A 15,007-nucleotide genomic window follows, 5' to 3' on the forward strand; every position below is an offset into this window, starting at 1 on the left:
CTCCCCCTTTTGTTAGAGCTTACAGAACCTTATGCCCAGGCTGAATTTGAAGACCTTTTTCCCCACCCTAGGATTAATGGTCACTTACAGCCATTATTCTTCATAACCAAAAGTTTCTCCTTCAGCAGACGCTGAAGAGTAATCTTCTCCAGCAAGTTCTACAAGCTGCCTTCTATCACAATGGCTTCAGTCTCCCATTGTTCTCCATGGGGCTGTGGCCACAGCCAGAGGCCGCAGCCCCTGTGCCCTTGCTCTGCAGGGATTTCCGCTCTGCCTCCTGACAGCACAGGCTGCAGGTTTCTCTGAGGCAGGAGGAAGCTGAGCATTGTGAAAAGCTTCATCTTAATTCGAGGCAGTGTATTGCCTCCGTGCCACTGAGAACAGGTGGCAGATGTTTTGGAAGGGGATAAGCCTTCAAAAAGGAATTTTAGACCTTTTCTGTTAGTTAAACAGTGTTATGAAAATAACACCAGAATGTATTATTAATCCTGAGTGTTACTTCTAGAAAACCTCCTGTTATACCAGGTCTGCTCAGCTGGGAGGACAGACAGCCAAGGAGCCAGAGGAAATGAGAGATGAGTAGGGAATTTGTACAGGGAAAGGGGAGGAAGGGACTAAAGGGAAAGCAGGGAGCTATGAGGAAGGAAAGCTTTATTGAGGACCTGCCTGAAGGAAAGGAAAATAGGAGCTGTTGAACTTGAATCTTTTCCAGGACTTAGACAAACCAACACTAACCACATGTTTGTGATCTAGGCATCATGTTGCTTCTGTAGGGCAGATCTGAGTTTGTTTTGAATTCATTGCAGTGTTTCTGTACTGTGTCATAGAATCACAGAATCGACTGGCTTGGAAAAGACCTCAGAGATCGAGTCCAACCCTTGGTCCAACTCTAGTCCGTTTACTAGATCATGGCACTAAGTGCCATGTCCAATCTCAGTTTAAAAACCTCCAGGGATGGTGAGTCCAGCACCTCCCTGGGCAGCCATTCCAATGCCTGACCACTCTCTCTGCAAAGAATTTCTTTCTAATATCCAGACTAAATTTCCCCTGGCAGAGTTGAAGCCCATGCCCCCTTGTCCTATTGCTGACTGCCTGGGAGAAGAGACAAATCCCCACCTGGCTAGAACTGCCCTTCAGGTAGTTCTAGAGAGTGATGAGGTCACCTCTAAGCCTCCTCTTCTCCAGACTAAACAACCCCAGCTCTCAGCCTCTCCCCATAGGTCTTATGTTCAAGTCCCTTCATGTTCAGCTTTTAATTTTAACCTTTGACTTTGTTGTGTTCAGAGCACTTTACTTGGGCGTACCTTAACACCTCTTCAGTGTCTTTTAAGTTGCTCATCTACTCTCTCAGCCTTATCTGCAAATTCTAAGTTATGATTTCATTAAAGCTGTTGATTGTTTGCAGCAGTGCCTTTGAGGAAGGTGATGGATAGAAAAGGTTGGATGTTTGTCCCCCCTGCTACATGTTGAGGTATAAGTCTTTGTCCTTGCTCTGTTGTCATGGGTTTGGAAACAAAGGAACTGGAAGAGAATTGAGTGAAGTCTTACCTGGTAACAAAGAAAAACTTCAGGATGAAAAGGAGTTTGTAGAGATCTCAATCTGCAGAAGGGACTGAGGGATGCTCCAGCTCAGCCTTTTGGAGCCAGCCACCTCCCCTCAGAAAAGGCTTCCAGCCAGCAGCCTGACTCCATCTGCTAACTGGGATCTTATGGACAATTTGCCAGTCAGACCAATTAAAAAAGAAATAGAGGAAGGAAAATTACAAGTACAGCTTTACTACCCATTGATTCAAATATTCACACTCACCAGCTCTTAAATATTTACTAGCCTGCTGAGCATTTTTTTAGCACTGATTAATGAGTAAGAATTTACTGTGATTGTGGGGGGAATGTGTGAGTTCTCTTCATTTGTTTTTTTTCTTGGAGTAGGAACTGAGTGCTTTCTCCAGCTCCAAGGTGAGTGATACTTCTAGAGGAAGATGGGCTTGGACATATCTGTTTAGACATATTTATTCTCCATATTTGGTCTGACCCACAATTAAATGGCCAAGCACGCCGCCTGTTTACTCTGCATCGGGGCCTGTTGGCTTCGTTCCTTCACTGTCATTAATGCAAACCCAGACCTCATCGGCTGTGAACACGTGAAACATCTGTCTGTCCTCCTGTGATCAATACTGTCCCTTCAGAGGTTCAGCTTTAGAAGGAGTTCCATAAAATATCAGTTATTTTTATTTGGGTTTGATAAATTTAATTACTTGGAGCAATTAATAATTTATTTGCCTTGTATTGATTGCACTTCAAAGCATCCTGACATAAATCTGATGGAGATCAGCACACTCTTATTAGGTAGGAAAGTTTATGTTTCCAGATCTGAACATCCCATGGATTAGTTAGCTAAGATGAGCTTGTTGCTACTACTAGTAATTTTTCATTAGTGAAGCTGCATGTTTTGCATTGTACGAGAGAGTGGGCGAGAGTCATTTCCGTGGGGAGCCTGAGGGAGGTGTGGAAGGGAAGTAGTAGTCTCTGTGAATGAAAGTTATGAACAAATGATGCAGGCTGGATCAAATTCATGCTGTGGCATTGCCATCTATTTGTTGTTACATGCCCTTTAATTAGGTCAGAGAGAGTGTTGGTACATTTCCTAATCAAACTCCTGCTTGTAAAGAATGAAATAAGACAAAAATATTGGAGTATTTTTTTTTAAAGGGAACAGTGAAGGATACAAAATCTTCAATGAACTGGAGAAGGTGAATCTAACTCTTCCTCTGTTCTCATTCTTAGCTAAACTGACAAGCAGTTAATGTTAAATTGCTGAAAGAAATGCATCCGTCACCTTTTTCATGGAGGTCTTTCATGTGGGAGAGCATCTGGACCAAAGCCTTAGCAGGCTCTTGGGTATAAAGGAGCACTCTGGATACAGTAATGGGGTCTTTTAAAATGAGTTGTAGTTCTGGAAAGGACACTCCATGTTGCTGTTTCTGTTGAATCATCCGGTAGCAAATAGTGTCTGTGCAGTATGAGGCTTTGGGGACCTTTGTCTGCCAGTCCTGGACTGATTCAAGCAGCTTTTACTACCCATATCTGCTTGTAGTGACAGAGTCTTAGGTGTCATTCATCAGGTAATCTGGTTGTGTGTAACTTGTGCAGAGCACTATATATATTACTTTTTTCTTTCATTAGCATAACCAATATAATCATCGGAGTGTAATTAGTCACTGTGGAGTTTTTTTTGTATTTAAGTGTGGTTTCAGTTCAGTTTGAAAAGCAACATCAATTCAAGACTGTCTTCATGTTTTGTTGCAGTTTCTTGGGTTTGTGTCTGGTCTGGAAGTTTATAGAATGTTTTTGTACTATGTGAAACTGTCCTCAGAGTTCCCCTTCCCGTGGCCGATCTCAGGGCCCACCCCGTGACCATCACACGCTCTTTTGTGCTCTTGATTTGTTCCAGTCGGATGCAGCTCAGGGGCTGCAGCCGTCTCTGTTTCCTGCAGCCGCCACTACAGGTCTCCCCTTGGTTTCCACACCTGTTGGGAGAGGCAGGGGTAGAATTATCTGGGCATCTGCAGATCTCCTGAAGCAAGTTTCTGTAGTGTCATCCTGGTAATGTATTTTTAACATAAAGCACCCTCCAGTAAAATTGTCCTGTGCAGTCCATCCTTCTGCACTGTGTATTTTACTGTTTTTCCCCCACACAAACACTTCCCATAGTCCTTTTGCATTTGTTTCATGGGTTTGCACTGTATTTTAAGCAAGATGGATTTAAGGGCATGGAAACTCAGGCTTGGTAAGTGGCAGATAATACTTTGCTTGCCAGAAGATGATCATCTTCTAAATTACTTGCAGTCCTGGCAAGGTGTGAATTCCTCTTGTCTTCTCAGGTGTTTTGTTCCTTGTCACAAGCTGTATGTCAAATTGGGAGAAAGCCGACTCTTTCCTGGGTATCAACCATCATTTGTGTGGATTCCAAGTCGTTCTCATTTTAGGCCACTTGTGCATGGTCAAAGCAATCTCTCCCCACTTCCTGGGGGGAGAGAGTGGGAAAACAATGAAGACCTTGTTATCTGCGCTGGTGAAAAGCCCATCATGCTGAGATATTGATGCTCCAGGACGCTGGTTTCTTTAGGAAGTGTCTCTTAGCTTTACCCCTTGAATCAGTGCTAGAGATGCATAACGAGGCATTAGTGTTTATAGGATCAGTGAACTGCTCCTTTGCCATATGCCCGAGTGTACTGTGCTTCTCCAGGATCTGCTGGCCTCTCTCGTCCTTGGTAAAGCTTTCACTAGGTATATTCCTCTAACAAGTAAAACTGGTTTAATGTACTAGAAGGATTCAAGTAGAGAATTCATATTTTTGCGCAATTGATATGGGAATTGGAGGGGTATGTCTAGCTTCAGTAAAACAAAACTGAAATAACAATTTATATAAGGTAATATAGAAATGTTTTATTCTTAAAATTGTTTTATTTAGCATTAAGCATCATTGATGGAGCAAGTTGATGGTCACCCGACAGCCCAAAGGGGTTGCTGTGTGTTTAATGTATTACATGGTGTAGTAGGGATGGCATAGTAGGATGATGCTTTAGTTTCATCTGTTCTAAATCTTAGTCTGGCAGACCAGCAGGCACTGGCGTAGGACATGGGATCTATGGCTATAGGGGGAGGCATATATGTTAATTGATGCAGAGAATACTTGTGCAATTTCAAACGCTTCTAACTTTTGCACATGTCCATGCAATTACCCATCTACCTTTCACTGTAGCACTTCAGTTCTGAGCAGTTAAGCACTTCAAGTTTCCAGAAATGTGCATGTTCATATCTGAAATTTAATTTCTCTGTTGGGGTTTTTACCAGAGCTCTAAGGCTGAAGTACTTAATATGATTCTTTCCTTCCTTGAGTCTTAAAACTGTGCAGAAGTGGAAGCTCTCTGCTCCTGCAGAGCAGAGCCATGCAGCTGGGGAAAGGTCGACCTTCTTATCCCACCTTCATCTGAAACGTTAGCGCTCCTTCCCGGAAACCCACTAAGCACTTCAGTACTCTAAAGATTTCCATGAAGAAAGTGCCTAATGAGAAAGTTTTCTTGCTGCTGAAGTCCACAAAGAGATGGTTTTCAATGTCAGTGAGCTGTGTGTTATAATGCTGAACAACAAAACCAATGTCGGTGTGTAAAACCACAGTTTATAGTTGTACAAACACAGGTCAGATGTGTGGAGTTTTTAGGATTGACTGTTTTGAGACGGTCACGTTGTTTAAGGTTGGGGAAGGGTGAGTTTAAGGAAAGGATTGTCTCAAAATTGAATTAAAATGAAGTGCAGCATCAGGGAGGGTACATGTGAAATATCCGGTTAACCATTGATTGATTTAAGAAACCTTGTATTTTGGTGAGAGACCAAACAAAAGGTTTCAGCATGAAAGTGGGAGGTTTTTTTAATGTGAGCATCAGAAGTGGAACATTTATAAGAAAGCGATACATTGAGAGCAGGACATTTAAGAGGACCACATAGATATAATCACATGTGGGACCTGGCTGAATCTCTTTGTAGATCCTCAAGACCTCTGCTGTTCCCAGTGCAGATCCCCATGGCAATCTCAACCTGCCAGGTGGTGATGCTAATAACAGGGGACTATGTTCCAAGCTCTGCTATGACTTCATTACTCCACCAAAATATGCTCAAATACATTTACAACTATGCTTAAAAGTATTAGCATAAATCATGAAAACGGAATGGCACACAAAAATAAACGAACCAAGTCTGTTTGGGGAGGCTTTATCTTCAGTTATTTCTCATCATGTTTGTTCATTTAATGAATTTTGCCAATTAGCAATTAATTTGCAGTAGGTCTCCTAGTCATTAGTGTGAATTAGCAAGGTTTTGTTGGCAGAATGTCTTGAACATTAAATACGAATCCTGTATCATTCAAAACCTCAAGGGTGCTCCGTGGTGAGACTCTCTATAGAAACTGAACGTCTCGGGGCCACCTCCAGTCTCTCAGCCCCTGCCCTGACAGCTGGGTGCTCTCTTTATCTATCTAAGCTTCATGGCCCAATTCCTGAGCAATGCCCTCCTGTTTGAGGGGAGAGCAGACTGGGTTGGTGCCAGTGTACCCCATGCCCAGAGAGGCTGTGTGTCCCAGCATCGGGCAGGGCTCTTCTCTCCATAGGTGGGCTCTGGCACTGTGGCTTCGTGGTGTTGATTCACACAATTTCCTGTGGCTCTTTATTTATTTTTCTCTTGGTACACGCAGTTCGTGTGTTTAATGCAGGTTGTTTATAGCAAGGACAAAGGATTACAGTCCTTAAATCAAAAGCGACGTTGGTGTAATTATAAGCGCAGGCTGGTGTTGCGAAGAGGGCTGTAGGGAGAGGCTATCAAAGGAGAAGAGCATCCAAAATATAGTAACCTCAAAAATCCCAGCTAATCAGTTTTCTGACTGCAGCAATCTGTTTCCCAGGTATTATTATTATATGGGGACTTTAAAGATAATAAATAACAATAATAGTCTAGTATAAGGAAGGAAAGAAAAGGGCAAATGCCATTCACCTCAGAAGCTGTGGTTGCTTACTGGAGTTCTCCAAGGAACATAATTTTCCTCAGCCCCTGCGGAGGACTCGGTCTGTGACAACGCTGAGAACATCCCAGGAGCCATGGTGCAGGCAACAAGATTGCCCTGAGTGGTGTTTTCATTAATGCAGAGATACGGCCTGCAGAAACCTCGCATCCCAGCACACACGCATCTTGGGCCAGAGATGTGCCGTAGGCTGAGACCTCTAGTCCCTGTGGACTGTGTCGTAGCTCAGGAATGAGCACAGGTGATACACTGCCAGCACTTTGGTGTGTTTCTGGACGTCTACTTAAAAAGACCAAAACAAGGGCTTGCTGAAGTAAGCTTGGGCTTATCAGGGCTGTACAGGGCATGAAGGCTTCTCTCCTGCAACAAGACAGCCCAGCTAACGGACCCTGGCTAACAGATTATCAGCAGCATTTGAGTAATAGACTGCTCATTTAGTTTTAATACATTTTGCATAGAGAGCAATCAGCCTTCATCAGTCTTAGAGATGAATTGGCTTAGCCAGCTAAATTCTAAAGATATTAGTCCGACAGCAGCCACATAAATCATAACATTTTCTTAATGATGGTAAAATTAAAATATACTCTTGCTTTGAGAAACCAATGAAGCCTTCTTGTTTGCAGGCCAGATCCTCCTGCTTGAATTAAAAGGAAGCTTAATTGATGTGTTTTTAAACTAAACTCACAGCCCCACTCCTCCTGAGCATCTCTAGTGTTCTTTTCTTTGAAGTTGAATTAATTTGTCCTGCCTTTCCCTGCTCCATCCTCTAATCTTCAGGAGTGTCAGTGAAGACCTTGGCTCAGTGTTCATTGACCGGACTCCTGCGGGACGTGAGCAGGACACATACAACGTCACAGTTGAAGGCTTTTCCAGATTAATCGTTTGTGTTGCCAATATTTCCTTGAGCTAGTAGAAGCCTCCCAGGAGAAAAGCTATCACTAGTGCTCTTTTTGGATCCCCTGGGTCAGGTTGGTTTCTTGGAAATCCTCCCTGGTTAGTCCTCTTGGTCCTTTGCTGAAGTCTTAATTGTGGTGGTAATATCTAACAAAAAGACCAGGTGCTTCTTAGCATATACTGTGAAAGGCCTGTTCCACTGGCATGCTCTGCAGCATCTGTGCTCTGTTTTCTTAGCTGAAACGATGTGGTGGAGAAGGTGGGTTTTCCCAACATGGGGGTTGTGGAGCTCCTGATGGGACACATGCAGCCATAGCTGAGTTAAGGGTGGTGCTTTCACCATTTGTATATGTACGTGCAGTGCTTCTGCCTTCAAAGGAATGAAGAAGTTCCAGGTGGTGTCTCTTCTTGTCATTTTGGTGTTGGGGCAGTGGACACTGTGGAAAAGATGGGCCTAATTTTAGAGAGTTGGGCAGTCTGTTTTGGGGAGTTTCAGCCTGTGGCTTATGGTAGGTAAGGTGACCATGGGATGTTTTTGGTGAACTCACCTCAGAGACCAGTTTTAAGGTGGAGTAAAGAGTGGCTTTTCCTTCAGGCGATTCCCAGCCCAGTGTTGCCGTCTCATGGTTGGTTTGGCCAAGGTTGGGGCCACTGGTCAGTTGGTGGCATGCAGGACGGCTGCAGGATGCTCTGGCCTCTTGGCTATTCATTGGTCTGCTGGGCAGCTTGGGCTGGTGATGGTGATCCCTGGGTGGAGGTGTGAGCTCACCTTCCCAGGGCTGGACACAGAGGGGCAGCCATAACTGTGTTTGACACTGCGGTGTTGAGAATTATCTCTTTCCTGGTCTGTCTGCTGGCATTGCTGAGGAAGGAAAGCGCTTTCATTTGTTCTTGGATATATCCACAGGGCTCGGAAACCTGTTCTCCCTGCCATATTGTGCCAGCTGCGTTTGTGCTGCTTGTAATCTAATAAACGCTTGGTCTGAGCAGCCAGCACTCCTGCTAGAGCCCAAATGAATGCAGAGGAAGGACCCTGCTAAGTGTATGCATTCTTCCTCTCCTGGCCAGCCCCGATTCCCTTTCATAGCTCACATCTGATGCTTCCTCTCTCACCTAGCCCCTTAGCTCCGATGTAAATGTGTGTTCACACTTTCGCCAGTCAAGTAACTGTGCTCTCTCTGTCTCTCCCCTTTGTTATAAAGCCTGCTCTGTAAATGAATCCCACAGGTCTGGGGCTCAGCAGGTAAAAGGAGAAGTGAGTCTGTTAGCGCATGAGTCTAATCAGGCCAGCTAAAGCGAATAAAGTAGGGCAGCATTGCACATTAGCCGCTGTGTAAATGAGCCCTTTGATGGGCTGGGCACCGCAGGAGAGGGTTTGAAGCCAAGAAGAACTTTTGTTGTTAATTCAGTGACACATGGAAACTGTAAAACAGCGTGTCTTGCACACACACGAGAGAGAAAATAAAAGCCCTCACGACCGGGCTTTTCAATACCTGCCCTCGGACCTAGTCTGAAAACTTTCAGCCCCTGTCTCCCTCTCTTACCACTTGATTTTCCTTTCTCTCCCTTTCTTTTTTTGTTCCCCCTGCACTATAAAAAGAAAAGCTCTCTTGCCTTTTGAACTAGACGGCTGTGAGTGAGGGCTATCTCTGAGCTGTGTGGCTCTGTTACCTTTGTGTTCCAGATGAAACTGCCAAGCTCGGTGGGACAGAAGAAGATTAAAGCCCTGGAGCAGATGCTGATGGAACTCGGAGTAGGTGAGTAAAGGGGGCACGCGAGAGAGAAAGAGACACACAGAGCTAGCCTTTGTTCTCGAGATGGGCTATTTTTTCCCCTAGTAATACAGCCAGTTTCTTGAATAACAGTATGTGAATGGTTTTTAAAATATTTTATGTGTTTAAAAAAAAAAAAAAAAAGAAAAGAGAGAGGGTAAAAGCCAGAACAAGATGCACAGGGTTTTTTTTTCTTTCCTCCCAGTAGAAAAATGTTTTAAAAGAACCTTTGTTTCTCTCTTGTTTGGGCCTTTTTAACCATCAAGAGAGGCAGCACAGTATTAGGAAGGCAAATCTCAGCCTTGCCGGGAGAGGTACTTCTGAGTGTGTTAGTGACCACGGCACGTGCATTGTTCAGGGCTGCCCTGTCTTGCTTTCAAGCTTCGTTTCCTCTTAATTTACTGCTCACCGTGGCAAGTCCAAAATGCGTCTGGGACTGTTCATCCCCGCTTTATAGGTTGCATGCTGTGTGAAAATCTGGAGCATCTCTGCTGAAAGGCGAGTAAACACACATCCCTCACTCTTGAACTCCAGTGTCTTAGCAGCAGAGAGAAGGGTTCACTTACCACATACAGTACCCACTCATAGCTAGAGGGGAAGAAGTGCAGCCCGTGGCTAGCTGCTGCCCTCCATGCAGCGGGTACAATTTGCAGGTACTACAAGTCCCAGCGTGCAGTGCCCCTTGATTAGACACCTGATGGTCCCTCTTCCCCCCACTGGGGCTGAGGGGATTTAAAAAAAAAGGAGGAGAAAAAAATAGCCTTGTTGCTGATTTACAAGAGATTATTGAGCCTGGTCCCAGCACTGTTTTCTGTTAACTCTTGTTAGTGTTTTCGGCTGACTGGTTTATGGCTTGATATGTTGTCTCGGAGACTGTGTGCAGTTCTGAAGGCCTCCTGTGGCTAGTGAAAGCAGCTCAACCAGGGTGGTTTCCTCCTTCTGCTTAAAAACTAAGGGAGTTACTGTCTGTGCTTGCTAGGGAACCCTTGGGGAAGGATGTGAGTGCTTCTTAGAGCTCACTTTTCGCAAGGATAAGGAGGGGTTCCTGACTCCCCACTCCTGCCTTACAAAATATCTCGAGGGCTTCATGGTGCTCCAACCCTGCTGTGCCTTGGAGTGCAGAAGCACCCCAGGGCTTTGTGTGGGTGAACACAGTGCTAGCAGGAAGGGGTCATCTGGGCAGCCCTGTGGAGAGGGGACCGCTGCTGTATATTGGGATAAATGTGCAGAGCTTCATCCTTTTCTTCTCCAGAACATGCAGCTCTTCCTGGCTCTGTGTGCACGTGCGATGGGCTGCAGCAAAATGGGGAGGTGATCTGCCAGCCCTTGCTACAAGCAGTTCAGGTCTGCATTAAAACATGTCTGTAACACCGCAGCAGAGTAATTCTCTGCCTCAGTCCTACCCTGGGAGGAGCAACAGGAGAGGCAAGGGAGCTCAGCCTGCCCACTGCTTGTTGGTGAAGGTGTAGGGGACAGTGAGACCTCTTACGTCCTCTGCAGCAGTGTGTGAGGACTTGTTCACAAGGCTGAGCTCTCTTTTTTAGGACGTGGTTGGTAGCAAGGTTCAGTAGTCTGGTCTGATCTGCATCTTCCATCATCCTTCACTTGCCAAGTCCTGGACTTTGCAGGTTCACCCTTAGTCCTTGGCCAGAGCCCAAGGGGACAGCCTGGAAATTCAGGTCTCTGACCCTTAGGGATGGTGGTTGCTAATGAACCATGTGATGGGAGTGAGGGTCCTGGTGCACCTTTGTGGGAGTGAACTGGGCAGCCAGGACCTTTCGAGGGATCTTCTGTTGTGGAGTTGCAGGCCTGGGTGTTTAACAGCACACCTTTTTCTCCCTAGATCTCAACCCTATGCCCACGGAGGAGATCGTGCAGATGTTCAACGAGCTGCGGAGTGACCTGGTGCTGCTGTATGAGCTGAAGCAAGCCTTTGCTAACTGCGAGTACGAGCTGCAGATGTTACGGCACCGCTACGAGGCCCTGGCCAAAGCTGGTAGTACTGGCCCTCTCAGTGCAGAAGGCGCCCATCCAGATGGCCAGGCAGGGCTCGGCATCGAGGAGAGCAAGGGAGATGCCAAGGACCAGATCATTGATGTAGTAGGAGCACCACTGACCCCCAACTCGGTGAGAAGGAAGGTTGTGGGGGCAGAACAGGGAGCGCTCAGGTCTCCGACGCAGATGCCCTGACAAGCGCTGGGGATGCTGCCCTGCTCTCCCTCCAGGTGTGCGTGTCCAAGGGAGCACAGCATGCCTGTTCCCCCCAGGACCCAGTGCTGCTCTCTGGGCTCGTCTCCTGTGCTGGACAGTGTTCTTGGTGCTATAGGTGGGGTCAGCAGGGCTTTCTATATTCTGCATGCAGGCAGACGGCTTGATGTGGGGTGCCACCGTGGACCAAAGCAGCAAGGCTTTAGGTGATGAGAGCTTGCACTAGGGCAGCAAGAGTGATGCCAGTACAGCTGTGGGCCTGAGGCATTTTCATCCAGACACAGCCCCGTAAGGGGTGCTCAGCAGAGGGAAGCAAGTGGGGAAGGCAGTCTTGAGATGATGAGCCGTGAGCTGCCCAAGTCCTTGGAGTCAAGCAGTAGCCCTGCCTGGAGCAGGAGGCTTGGGGAGGAGAGAGGTGTTTGAAGAGCAAAGAGGCGTTCTTATTCCCTACTTCCAGTGCTGAGAAAGGAAAGCCAGACCTGGGATTCTCCCACTGCGAGCCCGTGACAGTGTCCTGTGCATGTACCTCTGGGATGCGAATCACCAGCCTCTCCTCCCTGCCTGTCTGAGGGCTGGCCGCCCAGCCCCTCACCCCTGCCTCAGGGCCCAGGGTGTGCCTGGGGATCAGCTGAGGTCGCTTTCCCCTCTGTGCATCTCCTGGCACAGCTGAGCTGAACTGCCTGATAAAAGCTGCCCGTCTCCACACCGTGGCATCCCCGACGCCTCAGACATACTGTCCCCGGTAGCGGCACAGACCTTTACTTTCTAAAATGTATAATGTATTGCAGGATATTGAGAACACCTTGTTTGTCAACGACAGAGGCAATACGTTAATCTGGACTTGAGTAATGTCCTATTTGATTGTGACAATATGGAGTCCTAAGGAAGTGTTTTACTGAGACAGGTTCATGTTTGCAAAGGAGTCTTCTGATGTTTTTTTTTTTCCCCCTACTGCATTCAATCTGAAATCTTCCCCCCTCCCTGCGGTCCAGAATGTCCTTGTTTGCCAACTTTTTGGGCTGATTCACAACACACTTGCTGTGCCTTGAGACTTTGCTTGTTGGGAAGGTGGGAGGGGTGGTGGTGGCCACGGCTGCAGGAGGAGGGAGCCCATGTGTGTGTTCCTGACCACGATGTTCCTCAGTGCTACCTCTTGGAATTGGAAACAAAGGGGTGGGCCCAGGCAGCACAGAAAGGGTTAAACTGACCTGGTCTCTGACATATTTGAAAGAAATATAATCAAGTTAATTCACTGCAAGGCAAATTCAGTACCTAAAGGGCCCCCATGTTAAATACAGCACTGACCTTTACCGGCTGATTACACAAAGACGACACAATTAGATTAGTCCAAGACAAAAGGTCAAGCACATTCACACTGTGGCCATTTTATGCTACCTTTCGAGTGGGGGAAATATTACATCCCCGCTGGAAGGGTATCTTGGAGAGGAGGGGAATGGAGCTGTTGTACCATGTTCTGCCTGGCTCAGGTATGTTTGGAGAGTTGGGCAGGCTCTGGCACTGTGCTTGCCCTGAACCATTCCTGCGATCCTGGGCACTGTGGCGGTGGGAGAGACCAGCAGCCTGTGGCCCACAACCAGCTTTTTGAAGGCTGGGCTGTGCCGGGTGGAGGTTGTGTGCCGGTGATGCTCCCGGCCCTGCCCAGGGCTGGCAGGAGCAGCTCTGCTGCCTCTCACCCAGCCTCATGGCGAGAATTGGCTTCTGGAAGCTCAGCGGGCTGGGGTCAGCCCTGAGAAGGGAGGTGGCTGGGCCACCTGCTGGCTGTTTGCCCGGTGGGGTGCGTGCGTGTGTCCGCACCCTGCACCGCGATAACCCTGAGACGTTCCAGGCCCCGGTACGTGGGGACAGCGTGGGAGGCAGTGGGCCCAGGACACGGGGCTGGGAAGGCAGCCTGCCTGTGCGAGCACAGCGCTTTTCCCCCGTGTAACAATTTCGGTAGCGCAAACAAGCAGTGCTCTGCAGCCACACGCAAGAGCAGCGGTGCCTTTCCTCCCTCTCCTCCTGCAGCCCTGGCCATGGGCACTTGACAGTGACACCTTGTCCTTCCCCTCGCTTCAGTGGCTTAACCCTGCCACGCCAGCCTTGAACTCCCAGCTGCAAGTGTGTGCTTTGCCACTGGGCTGCTGGGAGTCCTTGGGGGAGTCGTTTAATCTCCCTGCTTCAGATTCCTCTGAGTTGGAGAATCCCTTTGTGCGGTCTAGCACTGCCCATCCATGACACTCCACGTGTTGGATTAGGCCTGGATTAGTTCAGCCTCCAAACCAGCTGCTCCCCTGAAGCCAGATTTGTTTCCCTGGAGGGAAGTGTCTTGCTCCAGATGTTGGAGGGAGCGAGTGGCAAAGCCAGGAATAAAACTCCTGACTCCTGAGCCCTGCCTGGCATGCCTGCTTTCCTTTCCAGGGACTGGCATGAATGTGCAAAGGCACACCAGGGTCCTGAGATACTGATTGTGGCAACAGCGGGCTGACACTGGCTCCTGTGGCCAGCGCTGGGGACAGGGGGCACCTCAGCAGGGTGTTGTAGCCAGGTCAGGAGTGATGCTGCCGCTCTGGGCAGCGGGAAGCCTGGCCCTGTGCTGCTCTGCTGTGCGCAGAGCATCCCTCCTGCCCCGGCTGCCTGGCCGCCCGCTCCCGGGGGCTGCGGAGCCCCTCGCTGACCACTAAAGCCAAGCCGAGATCCCCCCGGTGCCGTCTGCCGCTGACCCCGGTGGGGACTTTACTCGGGGCCTTCGGGAGGTGAAAGGTGACCCGAACTCAGAACAAATTAGTTCCAAGCAGAAGTTCAGCCAGTTACTCCAGATTGGATCCTTTGATTTCCGCAACTCAGACTCCACTCAGTGATCTGTAATGAGTGACTCTCAGAAATCCTCACATTGCAGCACTTTGTTCCTGAGCTCACAAGTCAGCCCATTAATGGGTAAAGGAAAGGACCTTGAGTCTAAGAAGTCTCGGGTTCAGAGTCAGAATTATTTGACTTTTAAGCTTCCTTTATCTGAACTCCTGCTGACTTCTTGTTTTCTGAGCCTGTTTGAAAGCTAGAAGTTACATTGTTAAGATCAAACATTCTCTCTTTCCAGATGGAGTTACAATATCTGTCTTTTATATATATTTTAATATATATATAGTGTATATATACCAGGGTGTATATATATTCCTCTCTCTTTTTTTTTTAATCGTTCTTTCCATTAAAAGGAACTAGACTTGTAGGCTCTTGTAAATTATAATGTAAAACATTTTTTTTAACCAGACAGTTCCCAATTTTGCCCAAGGCAACTGGAATAGCTGCGCCACAGAAGGCAATAGGAAGGTGATTAATATGAATTTGTGACATATTTGAAAGATGGGTCTTTTGCCATATAAAGATTATCAAACACATGTGCTCTTCCCCATTAATTCCGTAGCTCTCCCAGGAAAGCCACAAAGCCCAGCTCCTTTGTTTCCAGAGTGGGGTTTTGTTTTTTTAAATGTACCTTTCGGTCCCCTTGATTACCATGTATTTGATTTTTTATAGGGCATCTGTTCACGCTGCTGTGTGGGTTCTCTGG

General features: G+C 47.3%; 1 protein-coding gene across 2 annotated transcripts in view; it reads left to right on the top strand.

Moving 5' to 3' along the window:
- DMAP1 (DNA methyltransferase 1 associated protein 1) overlaps positions 1 to 14,674 on the top strand; it is a 31,083-nt gene extending 16,409 nt beyond the window's left edge. For both annotated transcript variants that reach the window (XM_080349015.1, XM_080349016.1), the window contains exons 9-10: positions 9,150 to 9,222; positions 11,081 to 14,674. In XM_080349015.1, the coding sequence (XP_080205141.1) occupies positions 9,150 to 9,222; positions 11,081 to 11,427 (420 nt within the window). In that variant the 3' untranslated portion in view covers positions 11,428 to 14,674. The remainder of the gene's footprint in view (positions 1 to 9,149; positions 9,223 to 11,080) is intronic.
- The last annotated feature ends 333 nt before the right edge of the window (positions 14,675 to 15,007 follow it).

Source organism: Nesoenas mayeri (genome assembly GCF_963082525.1).
Source record: "Nesoenas mayeri genome assembly, chromosome: 8".
NCBI classification, from domain to species: domain Eukaryota; kingdom Metazoa; phylum Chordata; class Aves; order Columbiformes; family Columbidae; genus Nesoenas; species Nesoenas mayeri.